This window comes from Suricata suricatta, chromosome 13, assembly GCF_006229205.1.
Source record: "Suricata suricatta isolate VVHF042 chromosome 13, meerkat_22Aug2017_6uvM2_HiC, whole genome shotgun sequence".
NCBI classification, from domain to species: Eukaryota; Metazoa; Chordata; class Mammalia; order Carnivora; family Herpestidae; genus Suricata; species Suricata suricatta.
The window spans coordinates 22065599-22085090 of NC_043712.1; the positions used below are offsets into that span (position 1 = coordinate 22065599).

Consider the following 19492-nt stretch of genomic DNA (forward strand, 5'->3'; position numbering starts at 1 on the left):
AAAGGAAACAAATGGAATCCCTGAGATTCTAAGGCAGGTACAGTGCTTAACTAAGCCCAGGATGCCAAGAAATGGGAGCTATCCAAGGACAGAAGGATCTCTTAAGGGGACATAAATGTTTGCAGACACAATGAATGGATGTAGTTTAAAACCAAATTAACAAATTAGAAAATCAACTCAAGAAACACTTCTGAAACGGGCACCTGGGTGACTCAGTTGGTTAAGCCTCTATCTTCAGCTCAGGTCATAATGTTCCAGTTCACGAGTTTCAACCCCATGTTGGGTCTGTGCTGACAGCTCAGAGGCTGGAGCCCGCTTCGGATTCTGTGTCTCCCTCTCTCTCTGCCGCTCTCCTGCTTGTTTGTTCTCTCTCTCTCTCTCTCTCTCTCTCTCCCCAAAATAAATAAAACACTAAAAATTTAAAAAAAGAAACTTTTCTGAAAGTAGAGCAGAATTTCAAAGATTAAAAAAATATGAAAGGATAAAGTGACAAAAGAATAGTCCTGGGAAATAAACTCTTCTCATATTTGGAACCCTAGAGAGAGAATGGAATGAAAGAGAATTTATCCCCAAGCTAAAATCTTAAAAATATATGCAACTGACATCTTTGAAATTCATTTAAAAATCACTAATGAGTGCTAGAAAAAAAATGATTGGAAACAGATCCATGTCTGGAAAGAATCTTAGCGAAATTTCTGAATGCCCTGGAAAAACAGAAAATTGTGCCTGTTTCAAAGTTAGACATAGATAACATTACCTACAAAGGAAAGAGAATCGGACTTGAGCCTCTTACTCGCCATTCTAAATATGAGACCATAAGGGAGTGTTGCCAGGATTCTGAGAGAAAAGAATCAGACCCTACACGTCCGCGCTCACATCAGCTACTGTTTTCTGTGGGAAGGCCAAGGAAAGATGTTTTCAGTCATGCAGTCTCAAATGGTAAAAAAGCCACATCCCATGACTGATAAAGTTAATCGTAGAAAACCTCTTAGATATGTTCCCGTAAAGTCACCAGTTACAAGCTCTGTGTAAAATCACTACCCCTTCTTTCAAACACTTTGTGGCAGAGGGTGGAAAACATTACATTTTAACTTTCCACTCACTGGTCTTCCAAAGCAGAGTGAGAAAGGCAGGTGGACAGCGCCTTCGGGATAAGGTCCCACCCCAGCCTCGTTACCCTCCACAGCCCACACCCTGAGCCTCCAGTCCTGCACTAAAGCCATAAGAAATGGCCGTGTCCTCTCGGGAAGCCATCCTTTGACAAGTTGTTACCACAGGTTTGAGTGTCGGATAGCTCTTCGTTTGCTCTTGGCCTCTATATATATTCAAACTTCTCAGCCTGCATTGGATGACCTCTAACTTGCGTCTGTGTGTCCACACATCCGTTCTCCCCTCGTTCTAGCCCTTGTGCTCTGTGTTAGGGCCACTCAAGGAAGCAGTTACCATGAGTGTCCTGGGCTAAGGGATTTATTTAGGAATTGGACCTTAGGCAATTTTGGAAGGAGCGGAAGGGCAACTGAGGATCTAGAAGAGAAGTTGGAGCATCAGAGGTGTTACTACCAACTCAGTCTGCAAGACCAGGCTGCCCGGCTGCTGGGGTGGAGCTGTAAGGGAGAAATGCATGGGGAGGTCTAGGAGGAGCTTTCCATGGTCCCACAGCCAAAGCCAGGCAGCGAGCTTGGGGCCTCCTCAGGCCCAGGTGGGACATGGAACAGAGGCGAGCAGAGACAAGCTGGGACCCATGGGACATGTCTACATTTGGTCATCACTGAGTCTGGCTACGGTGACCCTTACTGCCTTCCGAAATCCAGGACACGTTTTTCTCCTGACCAACCCTATTCCCCGACGACAGGGGGAATCTGACAGCTTCTTTCCCAGCCTGACCAACTTGTTAGAATACAAACCAACACACGTGACTTTTATTAATCAGCTTGTCTGTCGCCTCTGCTAGACTGAGTTCTTTATGAGCACAGAATGTACCTTTTATTCTCAACCCTTAGCTATACCTCTGGTGAATGATCAAGAACTTGAATTTGACAAAAACATGTATTGATAAGCCTATCGATAAATAGATATATTGATGATCAGACGGTGTCACTTCCCATCATGCATTCACATTGTTAAATTGTTAAGGAGCTTTCTTGTTCTTACTTATGTGATTTCAGTTGATCTTCCAATATTAATAAAATAATGTTAATCAAAGATTACAAGATCCCTTCAATTTCATTCTCACAGCTACCACCGAACTTACCAGTGTGCCCGGCTGTCCGTAATGAAGATATTTACTCCCTTCCTCTGGTGCATCACTTGTGAATTTAGTTACTTGAGATATTGTCCTTTGAAAATATATACCATATTTCATTAATTATAAAACACTTTCCCCCCACATTTTAACATCTCTGAAAACCAGGATGTACCTTAAAGTCAGTGGCACGAAATCGTTTCACAGATATTGCTGCTTCTTGACTAGCAGCACCTAAAGTAATAGTGTGCCTCACACAAGGGGCATCTGGCATTCAGTGCCATATGGCAGCTGCATCGGGATTCACGTCTGCTTCAGGGCGGATAACTGGAGGAAGTTGTGGTTTACATTTCTAATTGAAATCTAACGGTAGGAACAGAATCATTTTAGTTAGGTCATCTTTTTCTTGCAAATCTTTCTGAAATTGAGACAAATGAAAGATCAGTGTAAAATGTAAAGCCTTTTACACATTTCATGTTGCATCATTAATGTTCTATAGTGTTAAGTAATATTTAATCGGTTTGAGCCTTCTTCCTCCTCTCTACCCATCACAAAGCATTTAGGCTTTTTAAAAAATTTTATCTACCTTATTCACTGATTTGTAAGCCAGGAAGGGTTTTTTTGCAGTTTCCTAATGATAACTAGCTAAGCCACAACATCACAGTAAATTCAATTTTGCAACAGTAATTTTCCTGAGAAAAATGGTTCACACGACAATAAGAATCTTATACTTAATATCAGATTTATTTTATTTTCAGCATAGATGTTCTCACAGTTTGGGGTTTGACAGGAACTGTTTGTCTGGGGAAAATCTAATTAGTCTTTTAAATGAGAACCAGATCCGGTCTCACATTGTCTGCTTCTTAGTAGACTGTACTCTTGAAAGAATTGCTATTTTCTAAAAAGACCAAATGAACATAGATGTGAATCAAGAAACATTTATTGCACAAATTGTCTGCTTGTTGAAATAAAAATAAATTTTAATTGAAACTAATAAGCATGCTCCTATTAAAAATGATAATAAATGGTCATTCTTGGTTGAAAAGGAGTCTAAAATGTTTAAGAACAACTAGGAATCCTTGCATTTGCTTTGTTTTCCCAGAGGAGCAATGAAAGTTTATTAAAGCAACATTTGAGAAGCAATATAATTTGTATGTGCATGAAACACCAACTCTAATTTACTGTCAGTACTCTTGAGAGATGTTGCAAACCCACTTCATTTCGAGTTGGAAAGCTGGAGTGGTTTCAGCAGTTTCTTAACTCTAAAAGCAGTCATTTAATATGGTTTTCCAGATTTTATACATTTTGATCATAGGAATTTATTTTACCTTTTAATTCCACCTGGCATGTGGCATTGCACCACATATGGTGGTCACAGTCAATAAAAGCCAAACAGTGGAGGGCAAAATATTTCTATGCACTTGATGCACTCTACAATGATTTTACTTACATGATGGGCACATTCAATAAAAATCAAAATGTGGAAGGCAAAAAGGTGTCTACTTATTTGTCATTACTAGTTGATTTCGATCAAAGCCATCCCAGGGATTGAAAGGCAAAGGATTATAACTTAACCTCTAATTTGATTTTTGTATTTTCTCTAAGAATAATCAATCCCAAATATATATTAATGCACCCAATATTTATGCTCTGCCTACTAGTGTCAATTGAATGGCTTCCTTCAGAATAGATCCTGACAAACAGTGACTTCAGTTGAAAATGCACTGGTCGCTTCTCTGCCTTTTGGCTGAGATCAAGTGAAAATGTACTGAATTTTTTGCCCCAACATCCTTTTGTATTATTATAAAGTTAAGCTTTCATCATAAATAGATGCTTGATATGAAAAACTGGCAAATACAGAAATGTAGAAGAAAGACAAATTCATCCTACCTAGAGCCCCCAAAACATTCTGAGTGCCAGATGACTTTGTTCAAAACTATTTAGAGATTGCTATGTTGTCTTCTGGCCTTTAGAGTTGTAGAAGTGCTATTGTTGATAGTAGAATTTTGTTTTTCTGTAGGGGTTATTTTTTGTGTGCTATTCCTGATGCTTGTAGGATTATATCTGTGAGCACATGAGTTTATGTGACCATCCTTTGGCATATCTAACAGAAATGCACTCTCTTTTCCTCTCCACATTTCTGTTTATGATGGGAATGTACATGCTGTCTGATGTTGCAAATTTCCATGGGGCTTTGCAGCCTCCCCCCTCCCTCTTTCTTCCCCTTTACCTTCTTCCTACTTAACCTTCCCCTCCCTATTTTTCAGCTCTCCCTCTCTCCTCTACTGTCCTTCCTACCCCCTTTCCCTTTTCTCTCCTCTCCTCCTGCCCTTCTACCTACCTTCTCCTCCCCTTCTTTTCCTTATCTTCTCCCCTCTTCTTATTCTCCCATTTCCTTTCTCCTTTACCCTTGCCCTCCTTCCCCTGATTGGAAATCTGAGGAGATTAGGTTTAAGCTAGAACTGGAGGAAAAAAATGTGTAGAAAGAGTATAAATTCTTTAGAGATGATTTTATCTACAGGACACACAACAGATTGGAGATCCCAGTAGGGTGTAGACATTGATGGGGTTGAAGCTGCTGAGGGAGTGATTCCAGAAGACAGGAGGCTGTTGTCAGAGGGCGGATGTTAGCTTGGTGATGGCGAGGCCTAGAGGATAAGGCAATGAAAAGGGTGAAGGATATGGTTATTGCAGGAGAGGAAGTGTAGAATATGAGCCATGATACTGGAATGATCATCTACATGGACAGTGAAATCACCAATGTTGTGTATGTGTGTGAGAGAGAGAGAGATAGAATAAAATCTTCAAAGAATGAGAAATGGCCTGGAGGTCAACAGACAATTTGGGGGGGGGGGGGATGTTGAATATTTAATGTGAAACTTTGACACTTCATGGGAACTAAAGGATTTTACAGAGGAGGAGGGAGAGAGAATAATCTGGGAAGGCACAAGGAACAGAGAGGATACCTCTCTCTCCATGCCTTGTCTATAAGAAACCATTGGATGCTGATAAGAAAGTGAAAGAAAAGTTCACAAGTGAAGTTTAGGTTGTGAGGGGTTTTATTGAAGACGGATTGTGTACTCCACAGGGCAGGTGCCAGAGTTTGTGAATTAGATTTGAAGTATATGAGGATGACCCTGGTGGATGAGGGATAACATTGGAGCCTTGGGCTTCCTGTGAGATCGTCAGAAACAGGAATATAGGGCGTCACAGGATTAATTGAGAAAGATCCTAAGGCACATTATGAGATCTTGGTGGGCCTGGCAGCGAGGAAAATCATGCCAAATGTCGTTTGGTGACCTGTAGAGGCAGGATCAGCATGAGTATTCTCTCATCGCTTTTCTGGTGTCGTGTTGAGGCCGGCAAGTTAGAATTAGCAGTATTAGGAAAAGGCATATTTCTCTTCTGCTAGTGGTGTTGAGGCTGACTGAGGCAGAGGGGCGTTTCAAGCATTGCGGGGAGGTTAGTAAAACCTCCTGGGTGCTCTCTCAGGGTGGTTTCGAAGCCGGTAGAGAAAGGGATCCTGTCACCAGTTGTACCTGCTCACTTCTGAGCCCAGGAAATGTGATCCTAAGTCACATGCTCTCCCTCTGAGCAGGGCCGGAACACACACCAATCCCATGAGCTGAAAGAAAGGAGAAACCTTTCTCTAGAAAAGTAGCAAAGGCAGAGTGAATGGATGCCGGGCACAGGAAATCAGGAATTGTGTACAGCTAATGATATTTCAAAGACCCAAATAACAATGTCTGTAACCAACTAAGAGTTTATTTTTCTCTCATCTAAAAGAGGAAGAGAAGCTGGTGTGATAGCTCCATTGTCATCAGAGACTCAGGCTTCTTTAATTATTTTGCTGTATCCTCTTAGTACCTGATATTATTATTCTATGGTAGTATCTTGTACTTAGATGATAATATGGGGTACCGTCCCTCATGTCCGTATTTCAGGACAATAAAGGACAAAGAGGGGAAGGCAAAAAGTACTCTCTCAATTGAAAGAGTCTCCATTAGAAAGCTTTTCCAGACATCCTGCACAACTTCCGCTTATATCTCATTGGCTGCCATTCGTTGTGATGATGAAGGTGGGCCTTCATGATCACATGAAGGTTGTTACCTTCTTGCTGTGTGTATTTTGTACTGAATAGAGCTGGGAAGAATGTTATCAGGTGCACAAGCACCACTCTTTGCCAAAGCAACAAAAGCACACAAACAAAACAACGTTATAGCCTATGTCAAGATTAGCATCATGAACTACGATTTGCCGTAAGTGTCTTAGAACAAAGGAGTGCCAAAGCCCAAAGGACCAGAGTTACGGTCAAGGAGTAGGATACTGAAATTTAAGATTGCAGAGGCTGGGATCATTAAAAGGCCCAGGATATACCCTTGAGATCTGAGAATTGAGTTAAGCATGAACCAGAATCCCTGTCCTGGAAAAGATTTCTTCCTTTTGTCGGAATATAGCCTGGAAAAGCACAGCAAAGGTCCAGCTGAAGGTTGAAGATACCTCCCTTTGCTAGCCACCTCCAATCTTCAGGTATCATTGTCCATCTAGGACCAGACTCCTTAGACAATTTAAGTTTCCCACTTATGGGCAGGTGATTGAGATCTTACTTGGCAATGCATTTGATGAAACACACCCCATACTAACTCAGAACATAATGTTGTGTTATTTACTATTTGCCATTTTAAGAAAAGGTGTTTTCTTGCTTGTGATATATAGACATTGTTCACCTTACTATGTTTGTCTTTATTTAGTAAAATGTGACCTGGTGTTTTTCATTTTATTTAGTACGAACATGCCCCCACCTCCGCCAACCCAAACATGGCCGCATCAGCTGTTCTACCAGGGAAATGTCCTACAAGACAGTGTGTTTGGTCACCTGTGAGGAAGGGTACATACTAGAAGGACGTGCTAAGCTTACCTGTCAAGCAAACAGCCAATGGGATGGTCTAGAACCTCGGTGTGTGGGTAAGTCATGGAAGGCATGGAGCCTTTGGTGATTTACTTCTCTTCCTCTCTAATTTCTCCTCTTTTCTGTGAAGGCCTAGAACTAAAAATTGATTCATAATGAATATAAATCACATCCATATATACAGGTGCACAGGTACACAGGCACACCAGTACATAAACAGATATGCAGTTTTATTCCTTTTTGCTGGTAAAAAGATTTCTACACCAGAATCCCATTATCCAAGTCACTGAAGTTTACAACTTGAGATGATGATGATTTTTTTTAACTGGGGCCAATTTGGATGGATTTTTTAAAAACCAAAGTCTGTGTGATTCCCTTGCTTTGTTAAACAGAAGTTACTTTTACCTTGTTGACAAAAGGTAGGTTAGACCATGACATTCTATTTCATCTGAAGATTTTTTTGACTTGTCCTTCTTGAGAGTTTTGGCATCTCACTACTGAAATCAGGTCCAGAATGAATAAATTCAGAAACACTTCCAGTGTGTTCCTCCATATGCACTGTAAATACAAATGACAATGATAATAAAGATGATATTATGACTACCATTTAGTGAATCCTTATAAAATGTCAGATGTAGTCTACGGAGCTTGGCAGGTAGAGAACTAAATAATCAACTTCAAAAAAAAAAAAAGGAAAAGGAAGAACTATATGTAAGGAATAAATTGAAATATGCCAGGACCCAAGATGGGAAAACTAGGTCCAATGATATGTCAATTCCTTCCAAACTGATTTACAGGTTTGTTCTAGTATAGTAAGTATTGGATCCATGGTTGATGATGAAGGAAGGTATCACCAGGAAGGTTGTTGAGCTTCAGGGTGTGGGGGGACTCATTTAACAGCCCAAATTGACCGTCACTGTTTAAGCTCAGAAAAACTGAATTATCAAACTGGGAAGAGATTAATGTCTCCTGGACAGGCAAGTGGAACTTACTATTAAGCAAATGTTCAATTTGTTAGCAATAAGATGCCTACTATTATGGATACTGTAGGCCTGGCGTGCATTTCCCTGTAGGCAGAAGCAGCAAGAACACCCAAGTCAAGAATGCACGCAGTTTGTATGAAACCCAAACAAAGGAGATAGCTTCTGCAGATATTCCACAGAATTAAATGAAGTAAGAATGATGAATCTACCATCATTAAAAAGGTGCCTTTACAATGGCACAGTAAGTCTCAATAAACTTCTTTAGTTGGGATGTTGTCTCCTTACACTAGATTTTCTATGTACGTGCTAATGCTTACTCCCGAGAATCACCTCTTTCCCTGCTTCCATGACTGATCAACTCCTCTTCAGAGGGACCCAATCTTTCATTAAAAATAGCAATACAGGGGTGCCAGGGTGGCTCAATCGCTTAAGCATCAGACTCTTGATGAGATTTCCACTTTGGTATGATCTCAGGGTTGGTGAGATCAAGCTCAGAGTTGGGCTCTGCACTGACAGCACGGAGCCTGCTTGGGCTCTCTCTCCCTCCCTCTCTGCCCCTCCCTGACTCATGTGCTCGCTCTCTCTTGCTCTCAAAATAAATAAAACAAAACTTAAGAAAAATAATACCTTTCATAAGGTTTTCCTATTCTCAGTTCTTTTTAAAATTATTGTGAACATTTCTGTAATGATTTAAAGCATATGCAAATCTTGGTGATTTATGTAACCATCAAAGGGAAATTGCATTCGTTTTTACAGTTTATTGGAGAACCACTCATGGTAGCATTCAAATTCTGACAACAACCATAATTCCTATGATACTTCTGAGTTTACAAAATTGATAGAAATGAGTAGAATGTGTATTGAAGAATAGACAGGTACAAAACAGAAAAATTTTGAACATGAGGTAAAATGAGGGAGAACTTAGTTTCACCATCATAAAACAGATTGTGCACCTACAGTGATTAAAATAGCACATTAATGGTACAAGGATGCACAGAATAATGGAGCTACACATGACTAAATATGGTATAGCAACAAACATTATTTGGGGTGCTTGGGTGGCTCAGTTGGTTGAGCATCCAGCTTTGGCTCAGGTCATAATCTCACAGTTTGTGAGTTCGAGCCCTATGTCAGACTGTACTGACAGCTCAGAGCCTGGAGCCTGCTTCAGATTCTGTGTCTCCCTCTCTCTTTGACCCTCCCCTGCTCACACTGCCTCTCTCTCTCTCTCAAAAATAAATAAAACATTAAAAAAAAAACCAAACATTAGTTTATAGAAGAAGATAGCACTCAGCAAAGGAAATTTTAGAAATGAATGGGGGAAAGCTTATCTAGAAATCAGTCTTGACTCTCACTACCTATGCACAAAAAATCGCTGAATTAATTTCATTAGTTAAATTGGGCAAATTAAGAAATGAAATGTAAAAAAAGGTACAGATTTTAATGAAGGAGAACTTTATAAGACTAAAAAGACAATCTGAATTTTTTTATATTTATTTATTTTTGAGAGACAGAGACAGAGCACTAGTGGGGGGTGGGCAGAGAGAGAAGGAGACAAGGAATTTGAAGCAGGCTCCAGGCTCCCAGCGGTCAGCACAGAGCCTGACGTGGGGCTCGAACTCACAAACCGTGAGATCATGACCTGAGCCAATGTTGGACACTTAACCGACTGAGCCATCCAGGAACCCTGACAATCTGAATTTTTAATGGAGAAGAATTTCCGAAGAATAAAAGGAAAGAGAATATATTTGAATACATAAATATTTAAATACATAAATATTTAAATACTAAATAGTAACTCTTCAAATGAATTCTTTACTAGAAAGTGACCAGTAAAAAAGAAAGGTTATTTGAAACACACATGGCAGTGTCAATGTTATTAACGATTGTCCTTAACATTTTCTAAAGTATGAAACTAGACAAAAACACAAAAGTGTATAGACTCCAATACAAAGAGAGATAAATGAATTAAATGGTTAAAGGAGAAATTTAAAAATACAATTTTTAGAAAATAAAAACGAAATTGAGAAATTTCTAAAACCAGAGGTATGAGATATGGACTAAATTATACACATTGGGGTGCCTGGGTGGCACAGTCGGTTAAACGCCTGACTTTAGCTCAGGTCATGATCTTGTGGTTGGTGGGTTCAAGCCCCGCATCAGGCTCTGTGCTGATAGCTCAGAGCCTGGAGCCTGCTTCGAATTCTGTGTCTCCCTCTCTCTGCCCCTTCCCTCCTCAAGCACTGTCTCTCTCTATCTCAAAAATAAATAAACACCCCCCAAAAAATACACTGATGTAATTTTATAGTTATAAGTCCTTTCAGTATTAAACAGGGAGAATGGATATAATTAAACATTAAATTCCAAAGTTAGGAAAAGAAAGATTGCAGCGAAGTAGAAAGACCTACATACTAATATTTAAGTAAAAGAAAATGAGCTATAAAGGGAGATGGAATTCCATGGAGTGAATAAGAGGGAAATCTTTGAATAAAATAATGGATTTTTAGATTATAAGTAAGAAAAATGCAAAAGTAAAATTATTTTAAGAAGCTCTAGGGGCGCCTGGGTGGCTCAGTCAGTTAAGCGTCCAGCTTCGGCTCAGGTCATGACCTGACGGTTTGCGGGTTCGAGCCCTGCATTGGGCTCTGTGCTGACTGCTAGCTCAGAGCCTGGAGCCTGGTTCAGATTCTGTGTCTTCCCCTCTCTCTCTGATCCTCCCCTGCTCGCGCTGTCTCTCTTTGTCTCTAAAAACAAACAAACAAAAAAGAAGCTCTAACAAAGAATATAAGAGGCCAGAGGTTTTTCAAAGCATAATAAAACATCATACATAAATGCGTGCACATAAAATAAAAACTCTTGCTATTATGTGTGATTTTCTATGGAAATGAAAGTTTTTAAATGAATCAGGAAAAAGAAGAAATGAAGTGTATAATTAGTCATAAAGAAACGGGAAATACTATCAGAGTATTAATTACTCCAAAAATCACTGAGGGAACAATGAAACGATTCCAAAGTTTTCAGAAACAGTAACTCTGTGGTATGTAATTTGCCCCAAATAATGGGAAGCTAAACAGGTTGTGTTAACAAATAAAACAGTATTATTTTGTTGGCAACTTGATAGCTTTTACCAAAAAACAGATAATAAACTATGACAGCAAATATGCTACACCCATATTTAAAAGAACAGCCTGTCAAACAAGTAGAGTTTATCCTAGGAATGCAGAAGTGCTTAAAATGAGATATAATCTATCAACAAAATGAATTATTTCACTATAACAAGTCGGAACAACTCACATGGCTGCTTGGTAGAAGATAAAAATGCCATTCATCATCATTTAACACACACTTTCCGTACAATTCTGAGGAACTCATGTTGATAACTGACATGATAAAAGAGATGTCCTTCCTAAACCTACAGCCACTTCTGGAAGCAATATTGAAGTGTTGTTAAAGCTAGGAAGAGAAAGGCGGCTCAGAATCATCCGTGTTGTTCGGTATGGTTCTCGGCGCTGGAGCGCTTGTAATAACTCATAGATTCGAGCTCTGGGGATGAAAAGCCATCATCATGTGTAGATTACATGTCTAAAATTGAATGAATCTACTAAGAAAGTTGAGAGTTCACTGAAGTCCTACGAATACCAAATAAACAACTTTTCCACACACAGTGATAAGCAGAATATATAGTGAACAATCACATGCAGAAGATCTATGGAAAAATACAAAATTATAAGAATAACCTTAAACAGCAGTGCGTGGAACCTATGTCACACAGACTACAAAATGTTAATGAGAGGCAAAAAACATACCTTGATGTTTTTATAAAACTTTATCAAAATGTAAGGTCTCTGAATCTATGTATAGGTAAAAGGCAATCTCATTTAATATCCAACAGAGCTTTTCTTGTTGACCCTCTTTGGGAATTAGGAAGTGATTCTAGCTAGAGCTTAAGTGGAAGAATATGTAGGCAAGAATCACAAAAATTGGATTGAAAAGGGAAGCTCCTACTGGGCTTTAAAATATATACTGAAAGTACAAAAATGAAGAGGTTTGCAAGTATTGCCCTATAGATATCAATATGACTGGAGAGATCCTGAAACTTATGAAACTTACGAACGTATACTAAGGAAGTATCACAGGCCAATTGGGAAGAAAAGATTTATTCGATCTATAATATAGAAAAATTGGCTGGCTCTTTGGGAAAAACCAATGAAACCAAATGAAATTCTTGTATGCCTTCAATTCATACCAGACACTGACATTAATTCTTCACAACTATTAAGATATAAATTAAAAACTAAAACCATTAAAAATTAGAAGACAATATAGTTAAAATAGGTGAGAGTTAAACAATTTCATAACTTAAGTATAAAAGGAGCAGAAATAAAATCAGTAGATTTGAGTATATAAAAAATTAAAGACATGTTTACTCAAAATACCATAAGCAAACAATAAAAAAGAAAATTTAACAGGGAACAAAATCTTCAACAATTACCACAGCCAAAATAATAATTTTCTTAATTTATGAAGAGCTGTCCCTACCTAAGGGATATGGAGTCCCACATAGTGATTGCCTTTGAACCACAGATTTGGCTCTGGTTTTGCTCTTCGTCACAGCAGAACAGGAAGGCCGGCAGTCATTTGGCACATACTGTGCAAAAGTCAAAGAAGAAAACCAATTTCTCAGGGAAAAGTGCATTTGCTGGCACAGAGGGTTAAAAGAAATCTCTGGAGGGAAGCCTGGTGGTGCAGTGTTAGGGGCACATAGAGTCTGCCACTTAGCTGCAGGGTGACCTCAAGGATGTTGACTGTGGGCAGCTTCCCCAAAGTTGTGCCTCAGTACTCTTGTTTGTTAGTGGGGATGATAGTACCCTTTAGTGCATAGGACTGAATGAGTCCGTGCTTGGAATAATGCCTGGCACACAGGACATACTGCATACATGTTAGCAATTATTACACGGGAGGTGCAAACTAAAGATGTTAGCACCGCTGCCGGCAGAATCATTCCTACAACAAATAAACGTGCATATGGGCAGGCACACACACACACACACACACACACACACACACACACCCTACATTAAGTACTAGTCTTGGTTTTCCATTCTGTTTGCATTCTTCCCCCTTCATTTGCTATTCATCTTCCATTCAAAAGATAACATTAAGGGTCAGGGCCCTAAATAAAAACTTTTCTCATAACGTGTTCACTTATATAAAGATGGGATCAATGAAGGCTCATAAAATGGAGGCCGCTGAATATTTTGCTTAGTCCATGAACGTGGGACTCTTTTTACTGTTTTATACTTCAGAGCCAGAGATGTTCTGCAAACTGAAAGAATGCACTGCAAGCAAGTGGTAAAAGTCACGGTTGGCATTAATTAAAATGTCAGAAGTTTTTCAAGGTATTGATACCACTGGCAAAATGACACAAGATAACCAGAGAGATCTAGCTTGGCATTCTTTATAACCTGTCATATGCTCAGTGTCATCAACAGATACCACTCAGTGACTTAACATCAGTTCCAAGACAGCACAATCATATTTTTCTTGAAATCTGCGGGAATGCAAATAACATTCTTTCACTTCCCTACAACAGAGTGCCACTGCCCCACCTTTCAGAAGCCCAAAGGCGTCATTGTCTCCCCGGCCAGCTGTGGCCAGCAGCCCGCCAGACCTGGGACGAATTGTCAGCTCAGTTGTCGCCGAGGATTTGTTTTATCAGGCGTCAGAGACGAAGTGAGGTGCGCCGCCTCTGGGAAGTGGAGCGCCAGAGTTCAGGCAGCTGTTTGTAAAGGTAGGGCCCCTGCATCCGTCAGGCTGGAGCCCGGTACGGTGATCTGTTGGTACAGCTCGGGACCGGGCATCGTTGCAGCTTTTGCTGCAAGCCTGTGATAAAGTCGTAGGTAGTATCCTAATATGATCTGTGAGGGCTTCTGTTTCAGAATGATGGATTTACGGACCCCAATAATATTATGCCAGGCAATGACAAAAGAAATAGAAAAATAAGGATAATGTTCAAGCTGGAAATCAGGTAAGTTTTCCACCAGGAGATGAAAATCTTTGAGGAGCTTAGAGACATGAGTTTAGCAACACATTGAAACCTGCATCCTATTACTTTCATAGGAGAACATAGCCATCTGACTAACAGCAAGAATAGACTGCTGTAAAAAAGCGGGTTTTGAAAACCAGAAAGAGTTCTTAGAAGTAACAACATCATACATATCTCTAAGAGAAGGATAAATAAAGTGGAACAGATACTGTTGAAAACGTTATTAGTGATTTGAAGAACTACATTGAGAGTTCCCTCAGAATGGAGAAAGAGTAAAGAACTCGAACACCCAATGGATCAAACCAAAAAGATGGAAGTTAAGAGATACCAATGATAGATTTTTAAAAACCCAGTGTCCGTTTATTAAAGAGTTCTAGAAGGAGAGCGGGAAGTGGTTGGAGAAGACTTTTCCTACCAGCAGAAGGGAGTTTCTCTGAGCAAAACTTGAGATCAGTCATAGCCCTGAGCCATGAAGCAGCATATTGTCACCTCTGGTGAAATTTCTAAGTTCCAGAGTTTAACAGGAAAGTCTTAAGTGAGCTTCTACAGAGCAGAGAGAATTTGTACAGAAGAAACAAGAACCAGACTCACATTATACTTTGCATTTCCATCTATAAAGGCCAGAAGGAAATACTGCAATGCCCAAAGAATACAGAAAGAAAATGGATATAAACTTTAAATTCCAGGGGTACCTGGGTGGCTCAGTCAGTTGAATGTCCAACTTTGGCTCAAGTCATGTTCTCACCACTCATGGGTTCGAGCCCCGCATTGGGCTCTGTGCTGGCAGCTCAGAGCCTGGAGTCTGCTTCTGATTCAGTGTCTCCCCCCTCTCTCTGCCCCTCCCCTGCTCGTGCTCTCTCTCTCTGTTTCTAAATAATCAATAAATGTTTTTAAAAAACTTTAAATTCCAAATCCAGTTAAAGTATTATGCAAGTATGAATAAAAATCAACTACTCTTTTAGATTTTCAGTGTCAATATGCTAACACATATTTGTGGGGTAAAAGTGTCCAAGTGTCCACTAACTCAGCTTTTCCCTCCAGGAAAAAAGAAAATATAAATTGTATAAAGTTTCAAACAAACGAGGAGATGAGACACAGATTATATCAACTCAGATATATTTACCTACAAGTTACAGAAGACCTAATTCAACATAACATAACATAACGGGCTTTTTTTATATTATATATTGAGAACTTAGCTCTACAGTGACTGATGTGGATTATGTTTATGTTACCATCTCTGTACCACAAGATTTCACATTACAAAAAATACATTGGCTTTAATTTGTTGTTTTGACAGTACATTTTAGCACTGCTAATTCTACTTGACAGCCTTGTTTTCAAGTGTGGTTCTTTCCTACCACAGTCAACATTTATTTATTTGTTTGTTTCTTTTTTTTTTTTAATTTTTAAATGTTTATATTTGAGAGAGAAAGAGACAGTGCGTGAACAGGGGAAGGGCAGAGAGAGAGGGAGACACAGAATCCGAAGCAGGTTCCAGGCTCTAGGCTGTCAGCACAGAGCTTGATGCAGGGCTCAAACCCATGAGCCACCCAGGTGCCCCATTTTTTTTTTATTGCTTTCTTTCATTCAAAAAATATTTATCAAGCTTCTAGTGTGTGCCAGACACTATGTAATACAGTGGGACACGAGATATCCTGGCCTTCAAAGAATTTGAATTGTTGGAGAAGAAAATTCAATTTCAAAATGGCAGTTCGTCTTGTCGGGAGGGACAGAGAGCTGTGGGGGCCCATGGAGGGTGCACTTCCTGAGGCGCTTGTGTCTCATCTGTCAGTTAAAAGACAAGTAGGAGTTGTCTAGGTAAAGCAGGAAGAGGGCCCTGACTCGGGCACACAGGAGAAGGCGGGCAAAGGCCCAGGTGCAGGAGAGACCACGGGGTTTCCATGAGAATGAGACTGTCCAGTGTGGAGAGTGTGTTCCAGGAGGGGAACCACAAGACATGAAGGAGCTAAGAGGTCAGCAGGCTCCAGTTCAGGAAGGGCCTCATAAGCCGTGCTGAAGGCAGTTGTACATTCCAAACCAATCTGGAAATGGGACGTAGAAAATGAGTCATGCTGCCTGGAGGGCTCAGTTGGTTGAGGGACTGACTCCTGGTTTTGGCTAAGGTCATGATCTCATAGGTTGTGAGATCTAGCCCGCTTTGGGCTCTATGCTGACAGTCCGGAGCCTGCTTTGGTTTCTCTCTCTCCCTCTCTCTCTCTCTCTCTCTATCTCTGCCCCTCCGCCACTCTCGCTCTCTCCTCTCTCAAAACAAACCAAAAAAATGAGTCACAGAGTATTCATATATTTTTACCTCTTTCTTAAATGACTTAGAATTACATATCAATCTATTCATTGGTTTGTGCATTTTCTGAGTCAGATGTGGAGGCTCCTCAGATCAGCTGTCCCAAGGACATTGAGGCGAAGACTCAGGAACAGCAAGACTCTGCCAACATCACCTGGCAAATCCCCACAGCTAAAGACAACTCCGGGGAAAAGGTAAGGTTTGTGCAAATATTTGCATCCTTGTCAAATGGGTTCTAAATTGCACGGCAAATATGTGTGATATTGAAGATTTACTAATACCCTCGTGATCGTACTTTCTGTAAAAACTCTACTCGTAAATAGTAATACTCCATTGGATAAAAGAATGATTAGCCTTGAATTTTTAACTAGAAATCAGAAAACAATCTCTAAAATGGAAACTTTTATTCCATGGACCTGTATTATGTATCCACTAAGATTACTTGACTAAGAATTCTTTGCCTTTTACTAGGCTCCAATGATCTTTTAAGAAAAAGAAGATATGGAAACGATCTTAACTCCTATTTATGAACATATCTTTTAAATTGTGAGGCCCAAATGATTGCATATTGGCCAAGGTGAGGGAGATTTCAGTGTCATTAACTCAGCTTTTTCCAACACAGTATTTTATTCAGAATATAATATTTTAATATTATATATACAGTAACTTGAGATAATTATCCATCAGATGGAAAAGGAATTAATTTAGCATTTAACTCCCCTTGAACCTGTACTGTTAGTATTCATATACACGAAGATACTTGATGGTGCGTTGTTTTCACAGCTGCCTGTAAGTATGTACAAATCACGCCAGCCAGTCTATGTTGGGGCAGGGCCCACAACACACACACACACACACTGTTCTGATAATCATGATGAAAATACTTATAATCAAGGAAACTTTAAAAAGAATGAACTATAGTCACCATGCTGTACATTACATTCCCAGGATCGATTGATCAATTATGTGTGTGTGTGGGTGTGCATGTGTGTGTTGTGTAAAACCGGCTTCCTTTTTGGAGGGATTTTTAAAAAATATTTTTTTAATGTTTATTTATTTATTTTTGAGTAGAGGGGGGTGACAGGGAATGCCAAGCAGGCTCCGCACTGTCAGGACAGAGCCTGATGTGGGGCTCGAACCCACAAACCGTGAGCGGAAGTCAAGAGTCGAATGCCTAACCAACTAAGCCAACCAGGCACCCTTATTTTTTTAGTTTTTATTTATTTTATGTTATTTATTTTTATTTATTTATTTATTTTTGTTTTCAAATTTTATTTAAATTCCTGTTAACTGCAGTATTGGTTTCAGAAGTAGAATTTAGTGATTCATCAATTATATACAATACCCAGTGCTCATCATAATAAGTGCCCTCCTTTTTTTTTTCCAAGAGAGAGGGTGCAAGTGAGCCAAGGGCAGAGAGAAGAGAGAGAGAGAGAGAGAGAGAGAGAGAGAGAGAGAGAGAGAGAGAGAGAAAGAGAGAGAGAGAGAGACAGAAATCCCACAAGGGGCAGAGAGAGGGAGAGAAAGAAGTGGGGCTTACCCAAAGCAGAGCTTGAACTCAGGAACCATGAGATCATGACCTGAGCTGAAGTCAGATGTTTAACCAGCTGTGCCACCCAGGCACGAGCACCCTCCTTAATACCCATCACACATCTAGCAGGTTTCTCTATTTTATAAATGGAAGTTTGTACCTTTTGATCCCTTTGCCATTTCACCACCCTCACCCCTACCCCCACCCCACCTCTGACAGCCACCATTTGCCCTCTGTATCTATGAGGTTGTTTTGTTTTCTTAGATTCTGTATTAAATGAGATCATATGGTATATTAGGTAATGAAAGACAAGGTATCTTTTAAATGTGAATTTAAAAGTGCAAATGTGACATCCAGGCCTAAATGTACCGCAGCTGGTATATGTGTTGAGTGATCAGTCCATCATGTGTGGTTTCTGCTTCTCATTAAAAGGCCCACGAAAGCATGCACGGTTGTTACCTTCATCATGATCAGCATCAAGCCCTGGGAAGAGGACAGGGACATATTTCAGGATCCAATGAGAATTCACGCTAAATATGGCATCTGTGTGTTGAAATATTTTTAAAAGCACAATTGAAAAGACAAGTGTATTTTACTACAGAAGTATTTCTAAATTTGTATTCTAAAAATTTTCTAAATTAAAGACAAATAGCAAACTGGAGAAAAAAATGCTTCAAACGTCAAAGGTTAGAATATGTATCACCTAACGTGTTAATGTAAATGTATTTTTGTAACATAATTTTCAAATGGACTAAGAAGGCAAGCATATAATTCAAAAAGAAATGAATGGGGTGCTTGGGTGTCTTAGTAGGTTAAACATCCTGCTCTTAATTTTGGCTCAGGTCATGGTCCTGTGGTTGCTGGGTTAGTGGCCCGCATAGAGCTCAGTGCTGACAGCACAGAGCCGGCTTGGGATTCTCTCTCCCTCCCTCTCCACCCTTGCCCTGCCTAAATGTGTGCACTGCTGTCTCTCAGTCTCTCTTTCTTTCTCAAAATAAATAAATAAACTCTAAAAAAAAAGGAATGAATATATCCATATTTCCATATCATGCAAATGTATGAGAATTTAATCAGTATAAGGCATTAAGAAACTGTGAATTAAAACAATGACCAGGTGTCATATTTTTGAGTCACCAGAAAGTAATGGTAGGTAATAAAAGTCAGAGACTTAGAGTGGGAACTTTCACACTGACTGTCAAATACTGACAAATGGGAATTCAAAGTACTAGCATGTTTTGGGAAAGAAATTTTGTATTATCTATCAATACATTGTTAGTGACTTCGAGGTTAGTAATTCTGTTCTAGAAATTTATTATAAAGACATAATAAAAATATTTTAGAATTACCTGTACAAAACTGTTCACACCAGTACTGTTTGCAATATAAATTTTAGATCAATTTAAATGTCCTTCAATAGATTTTTTAAAAATCACCATCTATTTGTTCTATAGGAAATTACAGAGACATTTAAAGTAA

General features: G+C 39.5%; 1 protein-coding gene across 1 annotated transcript in view; it reads left to right on the top strand.

Moving 5' to 3' along the window:
- The window catches only part of SVEP1 (sushi, von Willebrand factor type A, EGF and pentraxin domain containing 1), a 195044-nt gene that overhangs the window by 63603 nt on the left and 111949 nt on the right, over positions 1 to 19492 (top strand). The window contains exons 7-9 of the mRNA XM_029919633.1: positions 7028 to 7207; positions 13728 to 13925; positions 16561 to 16679. Coding sequence (XP_029775493.1) covers positions 7028 to 7207; positions 13728 to 13925; positions 16561 to 16679 — 497 coding nt within the window. The remainder of the gene's footprint in view (positions 1 to 7027; positions 7208 to 13727; positions 13926 to 16560; positions 16680 to 19492) is intronic.